This window comes from Trichoderma reesei (assembly GCF_000167675.1).
Source record: "Trichoderma reesei QM6a unplaced genomic scaffold TRIREscaffold_7, whole genome shotgun sequence".
NCBI lineage: Eukaryota > Fungi > Ascomycota > Sordariomycetes > Hypocreales > Hypocreaceae > Trichoderma > Trichoderma reesei.
In genome coordinates, this window is record NW_006711154.1 from 984207 (window position 1) to 1012066 (window position 27860).

General features: G+C 55.7%; 10 protein-coding genes across 10 annotated transcripts; 4 read left to right on the forward strand and 6 right to left on the reverse strand.

Annotated features, from left to right (window-relative positions):
• Positions 1–465: 465 nt before the first annotated feature.
• TRIREDRAFT_77234 (uncharacterized protein) lies at positions 466–5859 on the forward strand (the record flags this gene model as incomplete). Its single annotated transcript, XM_006964497.1, has 4 exons — positions 466–661; positions 3021–3176; positions 3275–5337; positions 5500–5859. The coding sequence occupies exons 3-4, from the start codon at positions 3715–3717 to the stop codon at positions 5857–5859; spliced, it is 1983 nt and encodes a 660-aa protein (XP_006964559.1). The 5' UTR covers positions 466–661; positions 3021–3176; positions 3275–3714.
• A 657-nt stretch (positions 5860–6516) lies between these two features.
• Positions 6517–8331, reverse strand: TRIREDRAFT_3568 (uncharacterized protein; the record flags this gene model as incomplete). The annotated part of the gene is made up of 2 exons (XM_006964323.1): positions 6517–7924; positions 8009–8331. The coding sequence occupies 2 exons, from the start codon at positions 8329–8331 to the stop codon at positions 6517–6519; spliced, it is 1731 nt and encodes a 576-aa protein (XP_006964385.1).
• A 2159-nt stretch (positions 8332–10490) lies between these two features.
• TRIREDRAFT_60422 (uncharacterized protein) lies at positions 10491–11330 on the forward strand (the record flags this gene model as incomplete). The annotated part of the gene is made up of 1 exon (XM_006964498.1): positions 10491–11330. The coding sequence occupies one exon, from the start codon at positions 10491–10493 to the stop codon at positions 11328–11330; it is 840 nt and encodes a 279-aa protein (XP_006964560.1).
• Positions 11331–12057: 727 nt separating this feature from the next.
• On the forward strand, positions 12058–12782 carry TRIREDRAFT_106554 (uncharacterized protein; the record flags this gene model as incomplete). The annotated part of the gene is made up of 2 exons (XM_006964499.1): positions 12058–12294; positions 12384–12782. The coding sequence occupies 2 exons, from the start codon at positions 12058–12060 to the stop codon at positions 12780–12782; spliced, it is 636 nt and encodes a 211-aa protein (XP_006964561.1).
• Positions 12783–13018: 236 nt separating this feature from the next.
• TRIREDRAFT_60445 (uncharacterized protein) lies at positions 13019–14023 on the reverse strand (the record flags this gene model as incomplete). Its single annotated transcript, XM_006964682.1, has 1 exon — positions 13019–14023. One exon carries the CDS (start codon positions 14021–14023, stop codon positions 13019–13021), a length of 1005 nt encoding a protein of 334 aa, XP_006964744.1.
• Positions 14024–14925: 902 nt separating this feature from the next.
• TRIREDRAFT_106556 (galactose permease) lies at positions 14926–16760 on the reverse strand (the record flags this gene model as incomplete). The annotated part of the gene is made up of 4 exons (XM_006964683.1): positions 14926–15181; positions 15250–15483; positions 15547–16503; positions 16588–16760. The coding sequence occupies 4 exons, from the start codon at positions 16758–16760 to the stop codon at positions 14926–14928; spliced, it is 1620 nt and encodes a 539-aa protein (XP_006964745.1).
• A 2317-nt stretch (positions 16761–19077) lies between these two features.
• Positions 19078–20621, forward strand: TRIREDRAFT_59887 (uncharacterized protein; the record flags this gene model as incomplete). The annotated part of the gene is made up of 4 exons (XM_006964500.1): positions 19078–19196; positions 19369–20091; positions 20163–20274; positions 20352–20621. 4 exons carry the CDS (start codon positions 19078–19080, stop codon positions 20619–20621), a joined length of 1224 nt encoding a protein of 407 aa, XP_006964562.1.
• Positions 20622–21247: 626 nt separating this feature from the next.
• On the reverse strand, positions 21248–22318 carry TRIREDRAFT_60370 (uncharacterized protein; the record flags this gene model as incomplete). The annotated part of the gene is made up of 1 exon (XM_006964684.1): positions 21248–22318. One exon carries the CDS (start codon positions 22316–22318, stop codon positions 21248–21250), a length of 1071 nt encoding a protein of 356 aa, XP_006964746.1.
• Positions 22319–22767: 449 nt separating this feature from the next.
• Positions 22768–24605, reverse strand: TRIREDRAFT_60487 (uncharacterized protein; the record flags this gene model as incomplete). Its single annotated transcript, XM_006964685.1, has 2 exons — positions 22768–23100; positions 23184–24605. 2 exons carry the CDS (start codon positions 24603–24605, stop codon positions 22768–22770), a joined length of 1755 nt encoding a protein of 584 aa, XP_006964747.1.
• Positions 24606–25540: 935 nt separating this feature from the next.
• Positions 25541–27456, reverse strand: TRIREDRAFT_60162 (cell division control protein 16; the record flags this gene model as incomplete). The annotated part of the gene is made up of 2 exons (XM_006964686.1): positions 25541–27294; positions 27360–27456. 2 exons carry the CDS (start codon positions 27454–27456, stop codon positions 25541–25543), a joined length of 1851 nt encoding a protein of 616 aa, XP_006964748.1.
• Between the last annotated feature and the right edge of the window lie 404 nt (positions 27457–27860).

A 27860-nucleotide genomic window follows, 5' to 3' on the forward strand; every position in this document is an offset into this window, starting at 1 on the left:
AGATGCGGTTCGTATAGCCTGTCTAGCGAGGTGTTTGTCTCTTGCTTCATGTCTGACTGCCCGTCTAGGGAACGCCATTGCCGGCAACTGGATCGATAAAGGCGATCGACTGCGAGAGTATCAAATGGATTCTCGTAGTTGAAAAAGATGTATGTGTCTATTCTTCCGTTCATCTATCTACATGTTGTTGGCTCACCGTGCTCAGGCAATCTTTCGCTCTTTGACATCTCGCTCCTTTTGGCATACGTCTCTCGTTGGCCCAGGGGTGCTCATGACGGCATGTTTTCCCTTCAGTCAATGGATTTATCCCATGGCAGCTAATGCTAGGAGTGCCTATAAAGGCAAAGGGATACCCGGATTTGCTCACGTGCTCCTTCTTGCAGTTGGTCCGATTCAACTGTCCTCAGATTCCAGTCTTTGTCTTGGCCGACTACGACCCCGACGGACTCAATATCCTCCGCTACTATCGCCTCAAATCGGATATCATGTCTCGAGAGAGGAGCCCTACGGCTCCCGATATACGCTGGCTAGGAATCAGATCTCAGGATCTTCTTGAGCTTGAGACCCGTCTTGATCAATCGGCAACGCCATTGCCAATTGACCTACAGCCACCGAATAGCCAATCATCCCAGCAAAGCGCCAGCTCTCGAACCTCCATCTCGTCCACTGAATGCCGTGAACCGATCTCTCCTCTTTCAGTTCGGGATCGTAAGCTCGCCGTTGGCATGTTAGACAAGTTGCGTGAAGCAAGAGATGATCCGGATGCCATTGAGCTCCAGCGTGAGCTTCGGGTTATATTGATGATGAGCATCAAGGCAGAGATTCAGTGGCTTGACGAAGCAGGCAATCTCACAGAGTGGCTCGATGTTAAGCTTGGGCAGATGCTTTTGGAATCTTGACGACGCGGTGTACAAGTGAACGAGGTTGGGCTACCCTAGACTCGGACATCAAGCACAGTGCAGAAATCGCGGGGCAAACACCTCGCACAGTCCCCTCCACCCAGAAGAAGATGTGCCAAAATTTTATACAAGCATTTTCGCAAACAAAGACGAGTAAGAGCTCACTGCATCACCATGGCGCCAAATCTCACAGAAGACGAAATCGACGACGTGATTTACTTTGCCAGAGTAGGAGAGAATGAAGATCTGGTAGAGACCCTGAAGACGCTGTCAGAGCGCGAGAAGGTGTCACCGGCCGAGATCCTGTTGGCCGCCAAGGATGAGGGCAAGTCCACGGCTTTACACATGGCGGCGGGCAATGGACATTTAGGTAAGAAGGAGAATGCGATGGTCTCTGAGGGGCGAGCGAGCAGGGCGGTTGCTGGTTCAATCATGAGGGTACATACGGAACAAGACTGACGAAGCCATCCAGAGACGGTCCGCAAACTCATCCAGTACTTTGATGAGAGACCGCATGAGGAGAAGCAGACCTTCCTGGACGACGCCAATGAGCACGGAAACACGGGCCTTCACTGGGCGGCCCTCGGCGGCCACCTGGACGTGGTCAAGCTCCTGATGGAGCACGGCGCCCTGCCGGCGCTGGCCAACGAGCGCAACTATGTGCCCCTCGACCTGGCAAACTTCAACGACCACAAGGATGTGGCACAGCACTTTTTGGCGTCGGCGGGGATGTTGGAGGAGAAGAATCAGGAGAGCGGGCTGAATGGGGCCGTTGAGAGGGTGAAGCTCGAGGATGGGGAGGGTGCTGAGGAGGAGAAGGCTGAGGCATCATGAGGCTGGCGGGTGTGATGTTGAAGCAGATGGGATGGGAGTTGAACACATTAAGTGACAATGCGTGGGCTGTCATGGCAAGAGCTTATGAGGCCTTGTGACGGATGAAGATACCATATATGAATTATTTGAGGGTTGTCAAAGTACATCATGTCGGTCCGGATAGATCCAAAGAGCAATATACTCCTGATTCACGGTTTGATCTTGTGGCTTATGAACATCAACTGTACAGTTCTGGTTCATGTTGGCTTCTTACCATCTGTGTCTTTGAAGCTGTGGTATATTATCTAGAAAAATGTGAGAAGAGTCGCTTCTGATGAGATGGTCGATTCTCCTTGGTGACTATCTCGGACTACCGTCTGGTTGGGTATACCAGGCGGCTAACCTGCATCCAGGCAGGCATGACTGATGAGTGAGTGAAGGAAGAGCACATTTTATCGGTAACGTCATGGAGTCTCGTAAGGGAACCCCTCTTGGATGGAATGATGATTCGAGCACGGAGCATCCATTCGTACGTGTGACCGCATAGAGGCAAAGCTCGTGATAACGATGGAAAACCGACACCTACTAAGATAGGGCGCCAAGGCACATTTAAACAGCGCAGCTACTAGTAGTTCCTAAGAGGCAACCATTACTACGTAGCATAGATGGGCTACTGAAAGAGAAAGAAAGAGTGCGTATCAATGGTCGATATTCCAAAGTACTAAGAAAAGAGGGATATCGACCGCCGTTGTCCCGTTTCTCAGAACGAAATGGCTGTCTGGCTGGCAAGCAATGACCCCCACCAAAGCGATAAGAGGGTCCAAGTTCCCCGGAAATTCAGCGGCTTATCTGCCAAGTGGCGGCACCCAACATCAGCCAAAAACCACACGAGATTCTCCCCCCTTCTCCCCCCAACCAGCCTTGGTGGGGGTCACCCCGGATATGATTTGAACGTGGGACTGAATCTTCCCCAGCTCGTCCCCGCGGAACGGAAAAGGACCCCCTTGAGAGCAGCTCCTCGAGTGGTCGGTCCATCGACAAAACGATCCAGGTGGGAAAAAGTGCCCGATGCGGACTGCGGATTCGGCTGGGGTTCGCTGCACTGCACACCGAGAGGCGACGCGAGACTGCCGCAGCACAACCCGCACAACTACTCTCTCCCCCCATGCACTCTGCCTTCATCGACGGGGGCCAGCGATGAATATATGACCTGGATGGAGTCGCCACAGACCGCGAGCGCGGGTGTCCTGACGACGAGGACGACGACGACTCGCACGGGCTCGGGATCCAGCGCCAGCACAGGCACAGGCACAGGCACAGGCACAGGGTCAGGCTCAGGCGCCGCAGCCTCGGGGTACAAGCGCGCCAGCAGAAAGGGCGCGCCGCGGAGGTTCGTCTGCGACCATGCCGGCTGCGACAAGATCTATTCGCGAGCCGAGCACCTGCAGCGCCATCAGCTGAACCGTACGGAAGCTTCCCCCCCCCTTGGCCCTGCATATGTGAATTGGCTGCATCATGCTGTCGAGGTGTTGACCTGACTTGTACTGACCCGGCCCTCCCAGACAACCCAAAGGAGATATACCGATGCGACGTGGGCGACTGCGACCAAAAGTTTGTGCGCCTCGACCTGCTGTCGCGCCACAAGAAGCGGCACACGGCCTCGTACACGCCTCGGAACCGAATCCCGAGCTTCGACACCGGCGACGCCATCAAGACGTCCGACCGCCACAGCATCGCCTTTCAGCATCACCAGTCGTCGTACGGCCAGCCGCCCGGGCCCGGGACGGGAGCAGCAGCAGGAGCAGGAGCAGGAACTGGAACTGGAGCAGGAATTGGAGCAGGGACTGGAGCCAGCGGCGGGCCTCACGATGCCGCCATCCTGCTGACGCCCGAGTCCAACACGGCCTCTACTCCCGCGCCGCTGAACCACGGGCTGGCGAGCCGGGCGGGCCATCAGGCGGCGACTTGGGCGCCCTCGCTCGACGACCGCTCCAACGACGTGATGCGACACAGGAACAGCTTCTACACGACCGATCCGACGACGCTGCCAGATCCCTCGGGCATGGTGGGCTTCGGCGCGGTCGGGTATCCCTCCGACGACTCCCTGACGCAGGGCAACTTTGCCGCATGGCTCTTCGACCCCCAGACCACGTACAATGAGTTTAGCATGGCCAGCCTTCCCTTCTTGGAGGGCGGCCTGGAGTCGACGTTCAACAACAACATCCACTACGACTACGAATCCCTCAACAGCCTGTCACCCATGGATCAGCCGCACCGGCTGTCCGAGGCATCTTCCGACGACTGGATCACCGAATCGCGGCGCCAGGAGCTACTGCACTGGTTCCAGACGTTCCGGAAGAAGCAGCCGAGATATGAGCCGCTGATGCCGAACCTGGTCCATGAAAGCGGCGGGGACATGCCGGCGCTGAATCTCGACATGATGCGGGACTGTCTCAAGGAGTTCTGGGACAATGTCTCGCCTCGGCTGCCCATCATCCACCAACACACCTTTTCTCCGAACCGATGCCATGTGCTGCTCCTCCTCGTCATGCTGTCGCTCGGCGCCGCGTCGCTGCGCAGCCGTGACGTGACGGGGCAGCTCTCCGAGTATGGCGCGTTTGCCGACGTCATCATCTTCTGCGTGCGATGGGAGATATTGACCTCTGACGACTCGGCACCGCCCGCCAGCCTCTGGGTCTTGCAGGCCCTCCTGCTGCTGGAATTCTACGAGAAGCTGTACTCTTCGCGAAAGTTCCACGAGAGGGCGCACATCTACCATCCTGCCTTCTTGACGCTGCTCAGGCGCGGCAGTCCGCTGATTGGAAGGACCGGCAGCGAGTCGCCCCCCGAGCCGGACACCCTGGGCCCCGACCGGCAGACGCCCAACATGGCGCTGGACTCGCGGACGTGGTGGGCTCGATGGGCCGAGACGGAGTCGATGCACCGCGTCGTCTTCGCGGCCTTTATGCTCGACGTGATCCACGCCGCCATGTTCGGGCACGCGGCCGACATGGCGCCTCACGAGATCCGGCTGCCGCTGCCGTGCGACGACAACCTGTGGGCGGCCAACAGCCCGGACGTGGTGCGGCAGCTGGACGCCAACTTCCGCATGTACGGGGTGAAGCAGGTGTCGTTCCTGGACGGGCTCAAGAGCGCGCTGCACGGCAAGGAGGTCAAGACGCACTCGTTTGGGCGCATGATTATCATCTCGGGCCTGCTGAGCGTGGGCTGGCACCTGAACCACCGCGAGACGCACCTCAAGTGGCTGGACATACACACGCCGGCCATGGAGACGCAGGACAGCTGGCGCAAGATGGTGCTGCGGGCCTTTGACAACTGGAAGGCCACCTTTGACGTGGCCATGTCCGACACCATCTCGGACGCGCCCGGCCACCGCGGGATCCCCAACGGGCCCATCAACAGCGCGTCGGTGCTGTACCACCTGGCGCACATCAGCCTGCACGCCGACATTGTCGACTGCCAGGTCTACGCGGGGGCCAAGCGGCTGCTGGGCCGCAAGGTGTCGTCGCGCGACTACGCCAACGTCATCAAGCGCATGAGCGCGTGGTCCAGCCAGGCGTCGACGCGGCACGCCATCCTGCACGCCTTTAAGCTGCTGCACCGCGTCGTCGTCGACCCTCACCCGCGGCGCCGCAACAGCCCGCACCATAACCACCACCATAACCACCATAACCATAACCATCACCATCAGCAACATCAGCACCAGCACCCGCACCCGCACCACCCGACGACGGAGCATCACCACGCCGCCGCCGCCGCCGTGCAGTACTCGGTGCGCAACGAGCCGGACCCGCACCGGCCGTGGATCATGTACTACGCCGTGCTGTCCATCTGGGCCTTTGTGCAGGCGCTGGGGCGGCCGCCGGGCAAAGGGTTCCCGCTGCCGACGTCGCAGCTGGGGCACAGCAGCTACGCGCGCATGGTCGAGTACGTGTCGAGCGTGGCGGCGCTGCCGGAGCTGGACGAGCGGGCGTCGGCGGCGCTGCACGAGGGCCTGCCCGATCTGCTGGACGTCATGGTGGACATTCTCGAGGAGGCGGATGCGGAGCTGCTGGTGGAGGCGCGGGAACGGCTCAAGGTGTGCAAGGAGATGCTCCTGGGGGGGATCCCACGGCCGGGGATTTGAATTCGATGAGTGGAAGAGGCGCGTGTGTGTATGTGTATGTGTATGTGTGGTGTTTCTCCCCGTGTGGGTGTAACTTTTCATTGTTGGAGTAGGTAGGTATGCTTTGGGGGAGGAGGGTTTCTGCTTTCACTTGGGAGTTTTCTGCTAGGCACACTGGATTGCCCTGGGGTGTTTTTTTTCTCGTCGATATTGATTTTGTTACTAGAACTGGATGGTGGGCAGGATCACGATAGCTGCGTTGAATGATGTTCATGAAAAGGACACGCGTTATGATATGAAGATGCGATGCAATCGACAGACGGAATGTTTGCTATATCTTGTCGTATCCTCCATCTTAAGTCTATCTATCTATATCTCTGGGGAACTGTTGCCCACAACGCTTCGTCATGATGCATCTGACTGTATAACCAACGCTTGTAAAAGAAGAGGCCACCAAACGCCATGTGCCAAGTTTATACATCTGTCCAAGAACAAAAGACAGACCAAAGAATAATAGACAATAAAAGCAAAAAGATGATATAAGGCAGTAATAGACAACAGAATGAAGACAAAGAATAAATGCTTCCAGGTGTTTGTACAGAAATCCGTCTCTTTCGAGCCAAGTGTACAAGATGCATCGGGTATCATCACCACCCACAACGACATCAGAGCCTCGCCTCATATCGCCTGCCAGCCCTGGCCCTGGGGCAAACTGATGGCCTTTGTCGGGGCAATCTCAGCAGCCTGTTCGCCGGGCTCCAGCTCGCCCTTCATCTGCTCCTCGCTCTTCTCAATCTTGTCCGTCGTCGACTCGCCGCCGCCGACCTGCTCCTGCGGCTCCTCGCCCAAGCCAATGGTATCGATCCAGACCCAGTGATCGACGAGGCCAGTGCCGCTCCTATCGAGAATGGCCTTGTCGTCGTCAAGCCCATCATCCGTAGTCACGAGATGCTCGCTAGAGTGCTTCTTCTTCTCTGCCAGGTCCAGCTTATCAACATAGCCGCCATCAACAAGATCCCCGATCCAGGTCCGCGCGACGGGAACCCCATTCGCCCGCAGCAGCTGCAGCTGCGCCCGAAGGTTCAGCCGCAGCGCGCGCTCGGGCTCGACGGCGTTGAAGATCTTCTTGGTCAGCAGCGGGAAGAGGATGCCAAAGTCGGACTGGCTCAGGTGGGCGGAGCTGGCGACGTAAAACAGGTTGGGCTCGGGCAGCTTGTTGCCGCTGGGCCGCTCGAAGATGGCCGGCGTCACGACCTTGGACGACGGATCGGGCGACAGCAGCCGCGCCGTGGCGCGCAGATGCTCGGACCACTTGAAGAAGGCCTCGGACTCGACGGCCAGCAGCGCGGTGCCGCCGGGGGCGGAGGCGACGTCGGCGTAGACGGGGAGCGGGAGCTTGTACAGCGGCGCCGAGTTGGGGGCCAGCAGGGGCAGGCACCACATGTCCAGCAGCATGGTGACGTTCTTCTCCGTTACTTGCTTCCGGATGCTGCTGTCCTCGGCAGGGGTGAACAGCGGCTTCTCCATGGCGGCAATCTCAGGGACGTCGGCGTAGTAGGTGCTCTTGAGGAACTGGTACACGGTGGTGGCGCCGAAGCTGTGGCCGGCAAAGATGATGCTGCCGGGCTCGTGGACGTGCAGGCGGCCGGTGAACTGGCTGAGGCTCGTGGTGGACGTGTTGAGGTTGTTGAGCTTTTGGCCGGCGTCCATGGCCAGGATGGCCTCGTGCACCAGCCCCAGCTCCCATAATCTGATCCTCAGCTGCGCTTCTCTGGCCTCGTACACCTCGGGCGAGACGTCATGCGAGATGCGGTTGTACGGGATGATTCTCCGGGACTGGCGGCCGGACTGTCCGGGGACGCGGACAAACGAGGTGACGGCGCTGCCGTCTCGGTGCTCGGGGCAAAAGACGACGACTCCGTGGGACGCCAGCGATCCGGCGACGTACGAGTACGAGTTACGGCTGCCTCCGAGGCCGTGGGAGAAGATCATCGTGGGCCATCGCCGGTTGTCGGTGGTTGCGGATTCAAGAGTGGCGTTTTTGTGAGCGGGAATGGAGGTGTAGTGAAGATGTCGGGGAAGGAATCTGTTTGTCACAATCGGGTGAGTGAGCAAAAGATGTCATCACAGCAGGAAATGTCATGGCCAGGTTGATTCAGGCAGGACTTACGAGAGAAGTTCGGCCAGTGTGTGTCCGACGCCCATGAACTTGGTGTAAGCCGAGACATAGTGTCTCTGCGGCGCCGGCAGCCAGCTGATGAGCTTCTCGGCGGACGAGGCAACGGCGGGATAAAAGACGCGGAACAGCACCGTCTCGACGTCGCCGGCGTTGTCGGGTCGCGGAGCGGGATGCGGGAGGTCGGACACGGGGATCTCGACGTCGATGGTGCCGACCTTGTAGGGGCCGGTGTACTCGGGGAAGGCTGGGACGGGATTCAGCCGCGAGAGATAGGCCGATAGCCTGGACGCCTGGGGTTCTGAGGCGTTGATCATGGTGGTGGTGGTGGTGGTGGTGATGCGTCCACGATGGGTGAAGGTCTCGAGGTGGATGAAGAGGTGATGATGACCTGATCACCAAGTCGGGATGAAGCAGAGAGGCGAGATGGTGTTGAGGAGGGACGAGGGAGAAGGACGAAGGTCCAAGGCAGAAGGAAGAGGTGATTAAGGTATAAAGTAAGAAGATAACAAAGAATAAAGACTAAGAATTGTTCTAGAAGAAATTACAAAAGGCAAAGAGGCCTGGAAGTTGCAAGTCCAGATGGATGGAAGAACCCAGAGCTAGGGGAGCCGGGCAATTAATATGGATCAACGAGGACGAGTGAGATGTTGATAATTGCTTGCTTGCTTGTTGAGACTTGAGAGGTACATAGGCAGGGGCAAGATCGGAAATGGAGAAAAAAAAGGAAGAAGAGGAAGAATGAATTGATTCTGTTTTGTTCGTGCAAAGGCATAAATCTCATACGACCCTAAATAAATGGTCTCAAGAATTCTAATAATAAACCGGGCGTCGGATACGCGAGATGCCAAGGTTCTGATGAAGATACTTTTTCTTCTGCAGTGACGCAAGCCCCCTATTGAGAACGTCATGAAGTGAATGCGCATTAGATAAGCAATCACAAGCCAAAGAGAAAAGAGCAGCGGACTGAGAAAAAGGTACAAGTGTAATGGAAGAGGCGAACCATGGAGATGGTTGGACTAAGACGGCACCGTTCGGGGGCTTTGTCACGCGACTCCTTTTTCAATGTTTGATTGATTGATGTGTTTACAATGGCGGTAAAAGAAGACACATCTAAGGGGCTCCTCCAGTCCTGCTGCACCGGCGTAGAAACAGAGGCAATACAGGAACCCGAATTTGCAGGCGAAGGAGATGGAAACTCGACCAGAATTTACACGTCGGCTGTGGTGTGGAGCTGATGCTGGACAGGCTAAGCCACTTCCGCGACCGAGGCTGATGCTTTCTGAGCAGAGATGAATCTTGATGCCTGTGTCTGGTTGCTTTATCGGGACAAGCAAAGAGACGGGCATGCCGTAATAGAGGAGCTGAAAGAAATGGATGGAAAAGGAGGGCGGTGATGCTGCTGGGGGGAGTGAGGTTGAAGTGGTTGTAAGACGCTGTCCCGTTCTTATACTCTATTAGGTAGGTATTGGGACGCTGCCTCTCTCGTGTGTCACAGAGGATGGGTTAAGTACAAGATCTGGTGAGAAGGTCCCCCTTGCTTCCGTTGGGCTATGTAATGTTCCAAAGAATTGCCGTTTTGGGGCATGAACCTGTTGTCGGCTTGCCTGGATTTGTTTCACATGAAAGCTGCCTTTTAGACCATCTTCTTGTCAGGTTGAGCATTATCCTGAGGAGATGCCAGTTAGTCATCCGCACCTGTTGATTCTGCCAACCCATTGGACACCGTCACCGCCTTCATCTCTCCGTCTTGTCAGTCAGCATCTTCTGTTGTTGCTCCGAAGTCCATTCCATCACCACCAACTGACATGAACACTGCTTCATCACCAACCGCCTCCTCTTCCTCCTCCTCCTCCTCCTCCATTTGGCTGTTGCTCTCCAACAACCACCTGTCAGCAGCCGGACCAGCCGGAGTCGCTCCCGACCAGTCGACTCCAAACAGCGCAGACAAACTGGCCAAATCATCCCTGACGCCTAGTACTACATAGACAGCTGGGCTGTTGCTGTTGCTACACCACCTTTCCAGCCGTTGCCTGCCATACGTGTTCGCAGCCTTCGCGGTCCACGTCTCTCACCTGCATCGACTGAAGAATATTGGCCCCAACAGCTCGCAGCGACTCAAACCCGATTTGCTGCCTGCCAACCAATGGGGCGGCATTGCCTTTGAGTGCACGCTTGGGCTTCAGCTGGACTTAGCCCAATGGCCGGTTTCGTGCCTGAGTCCGATAACTCCGCCCTTTGCGTGACAAGTCCGGGAGTCGTATTTGTTGGTTTTGCTGTTGCTCTGGAAGTTGTCCACCGATGCGCTGTGATTCCTCACATGTTGATTTGTTTCCAGTCATTGCTCTTAGCTAACAGCTCAGACTCGGACCCCGTGTGTATATATAGGCTGATTGTTTGCCATTGTATCCTCTCGACACTTTCATCCAGAGTCAACCCATAGCTCGCCATCCATAAATCTCCATCACCTCCAAAAATGGCCACCGTCAACCAAGCAGCCCAGACGCTCAAAGCCCTCCACAAGCCCGGATCCCCCCTCGTCCTCTCCAACATCTGGGACACCTCCTCCCTCAACGCCATCGTCTCCCTCAACTCAGAATCCTCCAAGCCCGTCAAGGCGCTAGCAACAGCCTCATGGGCCATTGCCGCCTCCCTCGGCATCAAGGATGAAGAGCTCACCATGTTTCAGAACCTCGAGGCCATCTCCCACCTCGCTCCCCTCGCAGAAAAGGCCGGTCTTCCCCTGTCGGTCGACCTGCAGGACGGCTACGGAGACTACATCATTGCTGCCGTCACGGCGGCCGTGGAGTACGGCGCTGCGGGCGCCAACATTGAGGACAGCATTCCGTCGGCCGGCTTCGGCAAGGGCATCGACGGCTCTCTCTACAAGCTCGATGATCAGGTCGCTCGGCTCAAGCGTGCCTTTGACGCCGCCAAGGCTGCCGGTGCGCCGGACTTTGTCGTCAATGCTCGGTGTGACGTTTTCCGGCTAGAGGATTCTGCGTTGAGCCACGAGGCTCGCCTAGCCGAGGCCATCAGGCGCGGCAAAGCATATCTCGAGGTTGGTGCCACCACCATCTTCTTTTGGGGCGGGCCTGGACAGGGCTTGAGCAGCGAGACTGTCAAGACGCTGGTCAAGGAGCTGGACGGAAAGGTCGCTGTCATACTGTCTAGACAACCGGGGGGTCTCACCACGAGTGAGCTTGCTGGTCTGGGGGTTGCGAGGATCAGCGTCGGGCCGAGTCTGTACATTGCTGCGCTGGAAGCCATCAAGTCCAAGGCTTTGCAGATGTACTCGGGAGGTGGCCTGGCATGAGTCTTGAAGAAGCATAGGTAGCACAGAGAGTGGCCTGGTGAGTTGGAGCTTGTCAAAGTCCAGCCTGCTATTACCCTTATGCATCTCGAAGCATATGAAATCAAAAATAATAATCCGCAATTGGCTTCTGCCGCTCCATCGCTGCTTGAGAGAAGAATCTTGAGATGCCTACAGTATGCTTAGGGTTAGCCTTGATATCTCGATTAGACTTTAAGGCGACAGTTACGCCTTCAATGGGCCAAGATGGCTGCCACGTTGTGATGTGCTGTTTAGAGAGTTCTACACGACTCACGAAGAACAAAGACAGCCAATCATTGACTCTCAAAACTGCCTTCAAGACACCATCTTTCACTTTGTTGGCTCTAGGCAGGACAGCCCTCGCCATGTATGCTGGCACAGCCCTGGCACGGCTTGAAGTCAATCATCAATTACCTTCAGCCCTGTTTCTCTCCAAGCCCCTTAAATTTGCGTTTTTCAAAATTGAGATTGTGTGGCATGGCTCGCAAGGCGAGGGACGTGGCGCAGTATAAAAGGCGCTTCTCTCCCCCCCTGAGAGGCAGAGAGAAAACAAAATCAACTCTACCCACTACATACTCTGCACTTCTTGCTCTCACCAGACGCTCGAACAATTTCAAAAGCCGAACATTCTCACCCTTGTCTCATACAAATTCTTCCACCTGATTCTTCTTCTTCTCTTCTGCAGTCTTCAGTCATTTATTTCTTCAAAATGAAGCAGTTCACCAGCAACTTTGTCGGGATGCTCCCCGCCCTGGCCATCCTCCAGGCCCCCCTTTGCCTCGCCCTGGCCATAGAGCAGCAGCCCGTCTCCTCCGTCGTGCCTCGCGGCGACTACAGCGAGAAAAACTTTGAATACCTCAGAGTCCAACAAAAGACCGGCCTCAACCCTTACTACTTTTTGGAAAAGCCGGCCCTGTCTCTGCCTCGCGTCTCCGTCTGCCTTCCTGTAAGTTGCATCTTTCCATGTCCGCATCACTTCACTTCCAGCAAAACCGCAGTTTTCTCTTCTAACCAGATACTCTCTTTTTTTTGCAGCGCGAGTTTGGCGAACCCCACGTCGACGGCTGCAACATTGCCTTTGACAACATCCCCAACCTCAAGGACAAGAACGGCAACTTCGCCGTCAAACCAGGCCAGTGCCGCGCCATCAACGCCCAGTGCTGCCAAGTCACAATCTGCGCGCCTCGCCTCCTCAACCTGCTCGTCCCTGCCACGGAGGTGCACCTCCAGGTGACCAAGTCGGCGGCCAACTGCACCGCCCAGCACCTCGGCAGCATCTACATGGACAACGGCTGGGACTACCTGATTATGGTGCACAAGCCAAAGGATCCGCAGTGCTGGCCGGATGATGGCAAGATGGCGAAGCGCGGGATGGATGAGCTGAAGCCGGAGGAGCTCCCGCTGCCGTTTCTGGATGGGTGGTTGATTATTTGATATATTAGGAGGTACTGGGGAGATTTCTGGAGGAGGAGTTTGGATGGGGTTTGTCTGCTTGTGGTTTTGATGGATGGGTGAATTTGGATTTGTTTTTGGTTGCTTGTTTCGGCTTGTAGATACCCGGGTTGTGATTGATTATTGTTGGGCTTAGATCAAGGGACTTTGTCAGGGTAATCAATGGATAGTTTCACTGGTGATTCAAGATGATGGCTGTCATAAAGTATCTGGTGCATCTACTCAGGGGGCCGAGCAATAACAACATCCGCCTCCCCCTCCAGCATGATCCCCCCATCCTCATACGGAACCACCACCGTACTCCCCCTCGTCAAGCTCAACACCTCCCCAGCCTCCGTCCTCAACACCACTTCCCCCTCAAGAACAACCACAACCGCAAACCCCCGTCGACAGCTACTCCTATCCTTCACAAGCACCCTCTCCAACCGAAAATACCCCCTCGACTCCTCCGCACACACACTCTCCGCAACCCGCGGCCCCGTAACAAGCCTCATCACCTCCTCCCTCGTCCTCCTCTTCATCTCAACAGCCGTAAGCGCAGTCTCAAACCCAACCCCCAAATGGCCCTCCTTTGCACCATCAATCTCGAAGCCGCTCCATTCACACAAGATAGACATGTCCGACGGCTCCTGCACCTCAACAACCATGATGCCCTCGCCAATCGAGTGCAGAACCCCCGGGGGAACATACACCGTCTGATGCGGCTCAACATCAATTCTATGCATCCTCTCCAAAAGCTCCATTCCCCCTCGTCCCTCACGCACAATACCCAGCAACTCCTCCGGATCGATATCCTCCTTCAGACCTAACCACACCGATCCAGGCGTGAGGATATACCACGCCTCCGCCTTGCCGTGCTTCTCGCGCAGATGCTTCGCCGCCCAGTCGACGTGCGGATGCGCATGCACGGGTAATCTCTGGCCTGCATCGAGCAGCTTCACGAGGAGCTTCGTGTCACTCCCATACTTGGCGACGTGCGCCGGCCCAAGCCACTTCTCCGGCTCCGACGATACAGCGTCGCGGAGGAGAGTTCCGGAAGGGAGGCGAGTGAGGCCGATGTTGGAGGATGATGCCTGGCCGGCGCTGCAGCAGGTGGTTGAGGCGATCCAGTCTTCGGGCTCGTGGGTGGCGCTGCTGGGATGCGAGCGGAAGGCGGCGATTTGGGGGCCGCCGGCGTAGAAGCGGTTGGGGGGCTGGTTTGCGGGGAGGATAATGGGGGGCATTTTTTATGTGGTTTTTTCCTTCTCTGTGTATGTATCTGTGTTTGTGTGTAGTATAGAGATTGATGTTATTGAGGCTCAACAGACGTGTAAGAAAAAGGGGTGATGAAGGAGGTGAAATCGATGGGTTATGAGCACAACCTCAGTCCCGTTATATAGACTCTGATAGTTGGAGCTTCATCTACGATCCCCCGTGCGGGGAACCCCACGAAGAGAGAGAGAGAGAGAGAGAGTATTATACTCAACTCTCTTCTCTAGCTTTGCTTCGAGAACAGACGCCACGACTAGACGGCGCGTCAGCAACAGACAAATTAATCACGATTTGGAGCCTTGATATTTCATTCACATTCTTCTTACCTCCATCACACATTGACTGACTACATGAATCATTCTAAAAGACAGTTCAAAGAGAAATCAAGAAGCAAAGAAATCACCTTGTGATTCAGTTGAATTCAAAACCTCATCACCCCCCAAGGTCCTCTGATACTAGTTGGCAGGATGCAGCAGAACTTGGGGTAAGCCATCACCAACTCCACAGACTTTGAGCCTTTTAGCCGTCGTCCATCGCTAGAACGGGCAAAGAAGATCCTAGGCTAACAGTTAAATTCGTCTTGGCTGTGATAAGTCTGTTGTGAGTGTGTTGCAAATTCAATAAAGAGAGAAAAGGAATAAGAACAAATAAGCGATAGAAGAATTTGTGTCATTCAACATTAGACATCATGATTAAAAAAGTGCTATGAATCTTCCCGCTATGATATGATACACTATGTCATACATGGTATATTCCAACCAACCCCCCCAAATATCCAGACATTCTTTCAGTCTTTTGGAATATAATTCAGTCGTAAAATTGAGCACTGCTCAATTGGACGATCCGTCATCTACTACAGATGCATTGCACCAGCTTATTTCTCATCCTCGTGAGCGTGCTCTCGCACATCGTTGGTCTGCGTCTCCCTCATCTCGTCTCGGAACTGGGCGGCGTTCCATCGGCTCGACGTAATGGGGTTGACGTGCTGGACGTACATGGTGTCAATCTCCTCGAGCGTGCGGTCCTTGGACTCGATCAGGAAGAAGAAGACGATGACGACGAGGGCGGCACAGCATCCGGCGAAAATGAGGCCGTAGAAGTAGTCGATCTTGTCGGTGATGAATCGAGTGCTAAATCACATCCGTTAGTCAGATGCCGCGATTGCATTGCCAGGTAATTTCTTATCAGCAAGACTTACAAGAAGGAGATGAGGAAGTTCCAGAACCAGTTGGAGGCAGTGGCAATGCCCATGCAGAAGCTTCGGTAGCGGATGGGGTACAGCTCGGCGTTGACAGTCCAGACCAGGGGTCCCCAACTGACGGCGAAGGCGGCAATGGCCAGGCAAGAGAAGGTGACCAGGGCGGATCCAGCCTTGGGGGTGAGCATGGGGTTCTCGTGGTCGAGAGCAAAGTGACCGACAAAGGCGTAGACACTATCAAGACCTGTTACTACCTTGTTCCACCATTTGAAAGAAAGGGGGAGAAGTGGGACTTACAGGAAGCACATCATCATCCAGGAGGCACCAGCCATGAGAATGACACGTCGGCCAAATCGGTCAATGATGAAGAGACCGATGATGGTGGCAAACACGTTGACCGATCCGAGGATAATCTGCGTGACATAGCTGTTGCTGATGCCAGTGGCAGCGAAGACGGTCGTGCCAAAGTAGAAGAAGAAGTTGGCGCCAGTGAGCTGCTGGCCGGCCTGGAGAACGACACCGAGGACCGTACGGTAGAACATGCGAGGGCCGGTGAAGATCTCGGTCCAGCTGAACGCGGCCGTGTTCTCGCTCTCCTCGTCAATCTTGGCCTGGATGTCGGCGATCTGGTTGTTGACAATGTCCGAGTCGGTGGAGAGGCCATGGAGACGGGCAATCGTCTGGCGAGCCTCATCGACGCGGCCGCGGCTGTAGGCAAACCGGGGGCTTTCGGGGAGGAACAGGATGCCAGCACCGAGGACCAGGGCCCAAGCAAAGGTGAGGCCGTTGGGGATTCTCCATGCGGCGCTGTTGGGCCTGGTCTCGGTTCCCCAGTTGACCATCTCGGCCGTCCAGATACCCATGGTAATGAGCAGCTGGTACGACGAGACGATGACACCGCGGATGACGGCAGGGGTACTCTCTGACTGGTACATGGGGACGACGACGGAGAGGGCACCGATGCTCAGACCAGTGACGAGACGGCCAACGGCAAACTGAACCCAGTGGGTCGACGAGGAGATCTCGATAATGGTTCCGACACAGGCGAAGAAGGCGAACATGGAGATGGACAGGCGACGGCCGACGGTGTCTGCCATCTTGCCGGCAACTAGGGAGCCAATGAGGGCTCCCACGCAGAGGAGACCGACGATGGTGCCCTGGCGGGCAGCGCTGAAGTCGTATGATCCATCACTCTGCAGCTCTCCGAAGCGGCGGGCATAGTCCTTCATCAAGAAGAAACCCGAGATCTGACCACTAATAAAGCGGGAAGCATTGTCAGATATGACGAACCAATGTGAAGATAAAAGATAGATACGGAGGTGTGTTTTGAGGGCCTACCTGACATAGCCAAAGATGAAGCCTCCAATGGCGGCAATGGCTCCCAGGGCACAGGCAAGGAGGGTGACTCTCTCCTGCTGCGAGGGAGTCGTCTCAGAGCCTCCACTGCTGGGCGAGGGATCCCTCTTGGGCTCCTGCGCAGGAGCATCGGCTTTTTTGTTCAAGAATCCCATGATTGTTTGTGCTGCAACTCTCTCATGCAAGTTGCAACTGGTGGATGTGATGAGGAGGGTTGGTCACAATCAATGGGGAGGAGAAATTGGGAGATGAGACTGGAGAATCCGGAGAAACAGCGTCTGGGCTGATAGATAAAGTCTTTGCAAGCTAATGGCTGCAATGCTACTGGAACTTGGAATGCACAAGGTATTACTCGTATGTGAGGGCATGGCAATAGGGATAGTCCCACAGCGAGATATAAAAGCCTGCTTGCGCTCGCGTCCATCTCGGTGTCTTTGCGGGCCGCTGGAGCAGCGACTTCAAACCCATCGTGGTCCCGTGGTGTCTAGTTGTACATCACCAGACGGGAGAGACGAGAAGAAGTCTCGAGCAGATCCTCCTGAGGCCCATTCCGGTGGCCCATCTGCTGTTCAAGTACGAAGTACCGTTACCATCATGAGGCTGAGTTCGGGGAAACTCGTCGGAGATACTCGTCGTACGGGCCCCATCACGCCGAGTCATACCCGTCCTGGGTTCCTGTCTCGAGACGGTTCCACATGCTCTGGCACACTGTACGCCGGAATGTCCGGTCAAGCCACTGCCGAAGCCCATCTGGCCCATCTGCCGCTTCCGGATCGCTGTCAAAGGGCGACCGGCCCCTGTCAGAACTGACGTGCCGTTCCCACTCGCCGTTCCACTCTTGAGCCCACTTTGGCCTGCATCTCGGAGCATTTTTTCTTCAACACGCAATGCCGTATTATTGCCTGGGCCCTCGATATCAGTGGTAACGTGATGCTTCACTCATTTCGGCGACGACCTGTGCTGCAAAATTTTCCTGCTCGGCCCACGATGTTCGCGGCGTCGTCTGATGTTGCCCCCCATCCCTTGGAGCTCCGCGGATGGGGGGGAGGTTATGTTGGGAGGAAGAAGACATTGGAAGCATTTTCTCTCCTCACTGTGTGTCCGCTGACGGCCAGCTGTAGCAAAGTCACATTATCTCGTATCCCTGAACTTGGAGGCGTCAATGCAGATTCAGAGGCAATCATTCAGTTCTGCAAGCGTCATGCCTAGCAGGTTCCGTGTTCAGAGGATGAAGATGGACGGTGATATCGTCGACCAGTCCGGCAGATGGCCGCCGCCTTCAAGTGCCGGAAACCGTCGATCGTGGCTGTGGTAGCTCTGCAGCTGTCAGGGTCAGCGTAGTAACACCGAGAAGACCAACGGCAGACGGGCGACGAACCCATCAGATAACGGAGTGCATGGCGGTGATGGTGATGTGATCGGCCAGGGGGTTTTCCGCTGATCCGAGTCAAGCCAGATTGTGCATGAATCACTGGCGGAACATGAGAAACATCAAAAACAATCCTTCTGGAATGCTGACTAACGCGGCAGGTGAGCGGTTCAGGAATAGCTCCGATCCGGCAGATGGTAATGTCCGATGATGTCATTGATAAGCTGCTGGGTTGGGTTCGAGATTTGGACGGAAACAGAGAAAAATCGTCACGTGTCATCAATACTAGGCGTTACTCAGATGGATGAATTTGGAGCAATTGAGGTGTCTGGCCCGGTTATATATGAATATTTCCATGTGCAGTCGTCTCCAACGATTGGCAGTGTTGATTTACTAGTACCTAGTTTGTCAGTTAGATTCGGACATTTTGTTGCCGTGTTCCGAGATGCTCTCCCTTAAGGTAGGTACCTAGGGTGTTTGCCATGCTTACCTAAGGCTTGCAAGGCACCTGGGCATCTCCTCCTACAGTAGGCAATTCGATTACCCGATTATTCTACATCATGGCCACAAAACCATCGAGACGGAGGCGGAAATCCGTCAGGAAAGGGGCTCTTTTATTACTGAATCCTGTTTCAATCCTGCTTTCAATCGGCGAGATCGTGCCGAGACAACTTGCAATGGCAAGAGTCTGGTCGAGGTTCGAGGTGTTGCACAACTTGCTTCTCTCAGGAATCTGTCCTCACAGGACTCAAGATTAACCGCGCTGACGTCAAGCGGACGTGAGATGCTTCCTCTGCTCTGTCTCAATAGCTATGATTTGCTCGTTTGCAGAGAGAATGCCGGAGGATGTTCGGGTTTTGGCCTTGTGTTCCTTGCTGTTGAATGACGATGATGGCGGCTGAACATTCTCACACTCTAGCACTTTGAACTCAATAGTTGCAGGAGTAGCATCAACGCAATTCCAAGAATCATCTTCTCTATATAATACCACCGCATCTCGAAGAGCATCAAAGAGTACCTGTTGAAAACAAAGACAAACCACTAGAGCATCAACAACCACTCCAGCAGCAACCGTGAATAGCATCATCTGATACAATCCCACCATGTCTGACCCCAACAACCCCAACATCAACATCAGGACCACCCCTCAGTGGTCGCTGTACCAGCGAGAGTCGTTCTGGAACACCAACGATGGAAAGTTCCCGCCCTTCAACACCGGTGAGTTCCCCCTATCAAGTCATTCAAAAGTGACAACTCACTAACATATTACCTCAGATCCGGCTGAGATTGAGAAGCTGGCCAAGGAGAAGCTCTCTCAGGGAGGCTGGTATGTGACAGCCTCTCACATCCCCTCCTCCCATCATACTGACCACTACTAAGACCGCAAAAAAAAGGTACTACTCCTCCTGCAACGCCGGCATCTCCTGGACCCATCTCGCCAACCGCCAGGCCTTCTACCGCCACCGCATCGTCCCGCGGATGCTCGTCGACACCAACCAGCGAGACACGGCCACCGAGATCTTCGGCCACCGCGTCTCGGCCCCAATCGGCTTCGCCCCGATCGGCATCAACCGCATCTACCACCCGACCGGCGAGCTGTCCGTGGCCAAGGTCGCCCATGAGCTCAACCTGGCATACTGCCTGTCCTCTGCCGGGAGCTACAGCATCGAGGACGTGGCCAAGGCCAACGGCTCCGGCCCGCGCTTCTTCCAGCTGTACCAGAGCCCCGACGACGAGCTGTGTCTGTCCATGCTCCAGCGCGCCTTTGACAATGGCTTCGACGCTTGCATGCTGACGACGGACACCTGGTCCCTCGGCTGGCGCCACAACGACGTCTTCACCGGCAACTACGCCTTCTACCACGATCACGGAGCGGGCGACCTCGGCCTGCAGGACCCGGTCTTCCAGAAGCGTCTCAAGGAGGCTGGCATTGATCCCGTCAAGAACCCAAAGGAGGCTGGCGCGAAGTGGATCGATGAGAACATCTGGCACGGCCGCGCGATTACCTGGGAGAAGATGAAGTGGACCATGGAGCAGTGGAAGCGGATCAGTGGCGGGCGGCCGTTTTGCTTGAAGGGCATTCAGAGCGTGGAGGATGCGAAGAAGGCGGTGGAGATGTGAGTCCGAAGCATTCAATCGATTGAAGACCCTTGTGATTGAGATATATGAGACTGACTTTTTGTTCCAGGGGCGTTGACGGAATCGTCGTGTCGAACCATGCGGGACGTCAAGTCGACGGAGGCGTTGCCAGTCTCGATGCTCTCGAAAAGATTGTCAACGCTGTCGGCGACAAGACCTATGTAAGAGCCCCCCAGCCCAGCTAAACTGCCTCTCCCCTTGCTCTACCCATCTTGCAAAGCTGACTTTGTATCAAAAGATCATGTTCGACTCGGGCGTGCGCACCGCGGCAGACGTCGCCAAGGCCCTCGCCATCGGCGCCAAGTTCGTCTTCATCGGCCGCCTCTGGGTCTGGGGCCTCGGCATCGCGGGCGAGCACGGCGTGCGGCACGTCCTCAAGAGCCTGCTGGCCGAGTTTGACATTCTGATGGAGGTGGGCGGCTTTGTCACGGTGGATGACTTCGATCGCAGCTGTATTGATTCGCTGCCCAATTCGTCCAGCTTGATTGCCGAGCACGCGGCGATTTAAAGGGGTCAGCTCCATTCAGGGACGCCTTGTCATCAAGGATGTATGTTACGAGTGCTGGTCTGTCACTTTCGATAAAGTCCTGACTGGACAATGAATAGAATAATATTAAGAGAACCCCCAGGAATAGGACGAGACAGTTGCCTGATCGGGAAATATCCAGCCAGGAGTCCGGCCGGAGCTCCGTGCATTTCCCCTTTCAATCCATCGCCTTCCTTGTATTACCAAACATTGCATACTCAACTCCAGAGTCGTCTATAGCTTCACTCTCTTCCTTGATGCTGACAACTCTGTGGAAACATGCACTTGAATGACAAAATCAAGGCTGGATTACACATTTGCTTCGCATCAGTGAATATTGTCTGTTGACTCCCATGACGAGCTTTGTAGAGCTTGATATCTTAAGAGCTGAGATGAGCCATTGAAGCCATTCGAGAGATGCTCAACTAACTCCCTTGCAACTGACACCGACAGCTATTGGAAGCTGAATGAATATCCAACAACATACGGTTCCAAGTCATAAGATATCCCACTGTAAAGATGACCTATATCTTGTCCTCGACCATCACCCGTCCTCAAGATAGTCCCTCCGAAAAGCTATAACTCAACGTCAGCAAGCCTTACAACACTCACCCAAAAGTCTTTAGGAAAAACTCACCTCCCACAATCAACCCACTCGCATACATGACCCTCGAAATCGGCTTCAACTCCTCCTCCGCCTCATCATCCAACCACCTCTCCCAAAACGCCATCAGCCCATCCACCCTCGCCCTCAAGCCCTCCCCAACATCCCAGCATCCAACACCCAGCACCGTCCCAAACTCCCGAAACGCAAGCCTCGCCCCCTCCGCCCTCATCCTCGTCGAACTCAGCAACTCCCCCGCAACAGGCAGCGCCCTATCACAGAATCTCTCCGCCCAGCGCTCGTGCTTCCACAGGTGCGCCGCCCAGAGCCCCATCCCGACATCCAAGTAGTCCGTTCCAGGGGATAGGCTCCCCTTCCGCTTCTTCACCATCAAGTCCCAGTAGTCGTCGACTTCCTTCTGCAGAACATGCTCCCTATGGCCTTGTCTCGCAGCGGTATCTTGCAGCAGCTTATACACCGCATACCCCGTTGCCGCATCAAGATGTCCCTCGCTAGGAACCAGCACGGTCTTCATGTCCATTGAAATCTTCCACACCATCTTCATCCCGCCCGAAAGACAATGAACCATGAACCGCGCATGAATCGCCCGCGCAAGCTGGATCCCCAAGTCATTATACTGCACTTCATCCGCCGCAATAGAAAGCCTGTTGAGCGCAAACATCCACAGCGTCAAGTAGTGGTGATACTGCCCATCCCCGTCACTTCCCCTGGCATCCATTTTGCCGATCCGCAGACCTCCCCTGAGGGGCTCCTCGTCTGTTGCCCCGTCTAGCCTTTTTGATCCGTCTCTGGTGCGTCCGAGGACATCGTGGACGGTCTGGACGAGACGCTTTGCGAGAGTAAGATATACGGCATTGCCCGTTTCTTTGAACAACGTGATGAAGTTGACGACGCCAAAGGCGTCTGTCCAGAGATACCGCCCGTGATAGCCGCCCGCACCAGGATCGTCGGGAAACGTCCAGGCTTTTGCGTCGTCGGGCGAGAGTTGGTCAAAGGGCCCGTAGACTGTCTTCATCGCTTCCGTGAAGCGGGTGATTTTGTCCGGCTTCGACATGCTGTATCCTCGTTTCTTACAATAGCTTCGATATGTCGGCCTGATCCACAAACGCGGTCCAAGATATAAAGAAGCAAACAGTCTCATCGTCGTCGCCGGGTTGTGAAAGTAGTGATAGATACTATATCGTCATGAATGTGATGCCATAATGACGCCTCCATGAGGGGGGTCAGCCATCTCAACGTTAGTTCATCAGACTATTTCGCTGGGCTCTGCCACTCAGTAGGTAACCTTAAACATAAGGTAGTCTATCTATCCTCTTACCAATTGGATCTCATTCTTACTCATTGAATAGTCCGTGAACATCTCCCAGTCAATGCTCGTAGTACCTAGTCATGGACACACAATATCTCTACATCAAAGCTCGCTGATAGTCCAAGTATCGTACAAGACAACCTCTACATCCAAACCAAAAAAAAGACATCCTTCACAGTTCCTCCAACTACTCCCTACATCCTTCCCAGCGGCCCCTCATACACCCCCAAAGGATGCTTCATCGCGAGCGGCCACAGCTCAAACAAATGCTGCGTCTGCATAAACACCAGCGGGCCCAGGTCATCCCACAACAAGCTCCCCAGCACCCGCACGACGCCTGTGTATCCCGGCGACTCGTCCGCCCGCTCCCCGTCAATCTCATTAGGGTCGTAATCTGCGTCAATGGCCATCACGAAGCCGTTTTGCTGCGGCGTCGGCCGGAGATAGGAGTCAATGACGCCCTTGTCAGCTGCTAGAAGAATGTCCTTGTGGACGCTGGATGGGAAGTCCGCAGACTCTCTGAATGACTGGAATTGACTGTGTAGTAGTTCATTAGCAAGGCTTCGTGGGACTGTAGCATAGTGCATACGTACGTTCTCAGGGCATCGACGTCCCCGTCTGATATACCCAGATCCCTCGCATCTCTCCAGTAAACCTTGGACCGCTCCCTAATCACCTCAACCCCCGTCAACTCCCTCCCCCAGTTCTGCACATCCTCTTCAAACTTGCTCTTGAACGCCTCCCACTCCTCATCCGTATGATCATGCGACAACCGGTAGGCGACGTACCCCCACTCAAAGTTGGTCTCCGTCCCAAGATACTCATTCGCCTTCGTCACCCAGAGCTCCTGTCCAAACGTCACAGGCTCCCCCCTCAGCTCCCGCCTCGTCAGCTCCTGAGCCCTCACCTGGCACTGCGCCGTCTGCGCGACATCAGACAGCAGCTCAAAGCCAGTCGGCAACCCAGGCGGGACGTCCATGCCGCCGCGCTCCTGGCCGAGCCAGAACTCTGTGCGCGACAGATACTTTAGCCTCAGATAGTAATCGCCCGTGCGAGCCAGCGTGTTTGCAGAGAAGGAAATGGGCAACTTGCGGTACGGCTCGGCGGCGTCTGGCCGCGGCGGCGCATCGTCCTGGGCGGCAAGGCCTTCTCCCTCGTATCCGTCCATGGGCAAGAAGATGGCCGAGTCCGCCTGAGCCCCGTTCTCCATCAGGTCATGGAGTCTGTCCGTCAGCGTCCATTGCCGCGAGCTGAAGTCATTCGTTGCTGGAGAAGGAGTGACCGCGAGCTCCTCGAGGACCGGGCGGCGAAGACGTTCGAGGCTGTCAATCACCCACTTGTGAGAGCGAGCCGAGATGAACTCGTAGTGCGCCTTGATGTACTCGTGCCATCGAGCCGCAATCTGCACCTCGGGCTGGCCCTCCAGCCTATTCTTCGCATTCACCGCATCCTCAAAGTCCTTCAGGTGTCCCCAGATGAGATTATACGTCTCCCGAAGCGCAATCTTGACCGGCGGCAGATTCAGATAGTGAAACACATTGGTCACGGCACAAATGTACTGGCAAGCCTCGTGAAAATTGTCCGCGGAATCAAGCCCGAGCTCCTCCCACCGCCTCTCAGAGAGCGGCATGACGCCCTCCCACAGCCTCGACTTCATCGCGTGAAGCTCCTTCGAGATGGGTATCAGCCGGTCCGCGTCCTCATGGGAGCCGATACGTATCGCAATCTGCTGCATGGGAATCTCGTGGCGGGCGTCGAACGGGGGCGGCGCCCACGACGCCAGCGGCTGTTGTATCAGCATCACAATCTCCTCCGACAGCGGCGTAAACGAGGACGGGCTCCCGTCGGACAAGGTGCCGAACATGGTGGACTCGAGAAAGTGCGGGAGCGTCTGGGGCTCGAGGATGCGGTCGACGATCCACAGCTTCGAGTCGAGCTCGCTCTGGGGCGTGTCTGGATGGAGGACATGGTCGAGCGCCCCGGACGGCGTGTTGCCTCGGGCGATGCGGTTCTCTCTGAGCTGCCCGGCCATGGCTGTTCCATTCTGGCTGAGCAGGAGGTCAAGATTGAGGAGGAGATTGGCCATGTTCATCTTGCTGTCTTGTGCGTAGCCTCTGCTGAGACTGAGGCGAGACTTGTTGAGAGTTGCAGTTGTAAGCCCGGTAGTAGTAAGACGGCGAGGGCTTTCAGCAGGTGAATGGCCAAGGCTGAGTCTCTGAGAGCAGCAGCGAAATGAATGTGTGCATTGAGCAATCCGACACCTCGACACAGCTCTTCTCATCGTCTTATAACCCCTGAGAGGTGGATGATGAGTTGACGTTTGTGAAACCCGAGGCTCAACGGCCAAGTGGGCTGAGAACAGGCAGAATGGCTCTAGCTGGCCGTGGCTGCCTGGCGTGCCTGGCTTAGTAGCGGGGGTTATCGATGGAAAAGAGCGCCAAGGGGGGGGCAGCAAACTCGAGTTCGCTAGGCGAAGCTGTCAAACGCGCTGCGGCTCGTCAGGGGTCGCTCCGAGAGCCGGTGGACGTTTTGCTGGGACACACTGGCAAGCAAACACATTGTGACAGGTCGCGTAGTATTTCGTTACTTGATTGAGGCGTCGAAAGTCTCGGGTTGTGCCTAGTTGTGAGCTGTTGACAGTAAGCGCAGGAATAGCATCACATAGTATCTCAGACACCGACAACAGAAATAATACCCCTTGATTGTAACACGAACCCAGCTTGTCAAGTCGCAAACGGCGCTCTGGATACCCCATTCAACCAGAAAAGTCGAGCCAACCCAGGCTGTATCTCTATTCATCCAGACAGTCTGATTTCCCCAATTGCCCATTCAACCAAGGTCTCGCAAATAAACAAAGGTCATCAAGAAAGAAAAAAAAAAGCCAAGTGCTCAATCGCCAAAACGCCCCAGGTTAGCCACGCTCACTCCCGCGACCTCTTCGATGCCCCTATACACGTAAGTTGCCTCCTAGACCCCGTCATTGTCATCGTCATCAGTCATGTCCATGCCGGTTCCGTGGTTCTCGTTGTCGCTGTCGTCATCGTCAAGCAGCATCGTCCGCCGCCTGCCCAGTCGGCCTTTTCCCTTGTCCATCATGCCGCCGCCCGACCTGTTGCCGTACACTTTCTGAGATGCCTCTGCCTTCCTCCGTTCCAGCTCCAGATCGAATTCCGCCAAGTCTTCTGCCTCTTCCTCCGCGACGCCATCCAGCAAGGCCGTCTCTTCCAGCGCCTTGTTCAGTAGCTCCGTCGCAATGCTATCCTGGGGCTGGATGGCGAGGGCCTCGTGAAGGACAACAACCGCCTCCTGTGGCTTGTTCTGCTCCATCAAGATGAGACCCTTGGCGCTGAAAATAGCCGCATTCTTGCCGCCCGCCCGCAGCACCTCGTCAAACTCCAGCAGCGCCCGGTTGTAGTGCCGCAGCCTGCGGAACGCATGTCCCAGGTTGGTCCTCGCCGCGAGCCAGGCCGACGGCTCAGAGTCGTTCTCGTCGGCCACCTTGAGGGCGGCTGTAAAGTACTGGACAGCTTCTTTGGGCCGGTCCTGATGATACTTGACAATGCCCATCTCGTTGAGAAGCAGCGGATCCGTCTTGCACAGGCCGTAGGCAGTCTTGAGGAATTCCTCCGCAATGGTCATGTTGTTGAGCGCGTGGTTCTGCATCCCGAGGAATATTTGCGGCAGGTGAGTGCCCATGAAGAGGCGCGCCGCCGTAGAGTACGCCGAGATGGCCTGGTCGTGCTCCCCCTCCTCGGCGAACGTGTGTGCGAAGCCTATCCAGGCAGGGCCGAAATGTGCGTCCATCATGCTCGCTTTGCTAAAATACCGCCTGGCTTCTGCAATCTTCTTGATGCTGAAATAGTAGATGCCCACGGCCAGCCACGTGCAGGGCTCCTCGGGATGGGTGTCTGCCAGGTCGTGGGCTATCAAAAACAGCAGATTCTTCATCTTGAGCTCGTAGAGACATGCCAGATGAACAGGGTATATGGCGAAATTGTACTTGTCCTCCTCCAGAATGGCGTTGGTAATGGTCAGGGCGTCTCGGTATCGGCACTGCGTGTACAGCAAGTCGGCGCGGGCGAGCTGCAGGTCGGGGTTAGCGGCCAGCTGGTAGTGCGTGGACAGCGACTCGTAAGCCGTATCGAAAGCCGCGGGATTCCTGTACTTGGACAGCCGCGTCGTGTAGAGCATCTTTGTGAACTCGGCCGCCTCCTGGGAATGTATCGAGTCAAAGTCCAGGCTGTCGAGGAACTGCCACTCCTCGTCCGGCGACAGGAGCGAGTTCTTCATCAGCTGCTGGAACGCCTCGAAGCACTGCACGTCGATGCGCACGGCATCCTTGTAGCACTCCTTGGCCCGGTCAAAGGCGTTTTGCTTCGCATAGCAGATGCCCCGGAGGAAGCACATAGCCGCCTCGAACCGCCGGCTCGCCGCCTCTTCGTCTGCGACATTGTCGTCTCGCCTCCGTGTGCTCCGCGGCTGGTTGGAGGCCTTGCGCTTGTTGCTCGAGCCGTTGGCGATGAGGTGCGTCGGATTGCGCTCGCCGAGGACGGCCAGGGCCTCTTCGAATCGGGACTGCTTGATGAGGCAGTGACCGGCAAGATAGCGGCAGGCCGGATTACGGCTGATGAGATCTTGCTTGGAGAGGAACGACTGCGCACGTGTGTAGTTGCCAGTCGCAAAGTGGACTTGGGCCAGCCAGAAGGCATCGTTGTCGTCATCTGGGAGAGGTCACATGCATTAGCCGGGCTTCGTCGTCTTCAGGATCTTCCATTGGTCGACAGACTGGTCATGGCGAGGAGCTTGTCCCCGATAAAGATGGCTGATTCATATTGTGCCTTGTTGAGGGCATCCTGCCTCCATTCCCGTAGAAACTCCTGCATCCTCTAGCATTGAGAGGGGGTCGTTGACATGACCGCCAGGGAGGAGGCGGAGGAATGAAAGAGAAGGAAGAAGATCAATGAGTAGAATAAGAGGAAGAAAGACAAATCAGTATAGGTATTCAGCAGGGTAACATGGCGTAAGTGTCTGGCAGCAGCGGGTGTCGCAGTTCGAATATCCAAACCCAAGTGTCGATGGTGACGCGAGAGTGTGTCTGAGGCGCGTAAAGTTTGTTTGCTTCCAAGGTTGCTTGCCGTCATGTTGCCAGGGAGCCAGCTGACAATTACAGCTGTTCTACAGGGGGGTGACCTCGACGGATAGCGGGGTTGTCCCGCTGAAGCTACCCCTCATTGCAGCGACAATCAGGGCCCCATTCCCTGGGCAACAGGGAAGCGGCGAAGAATGG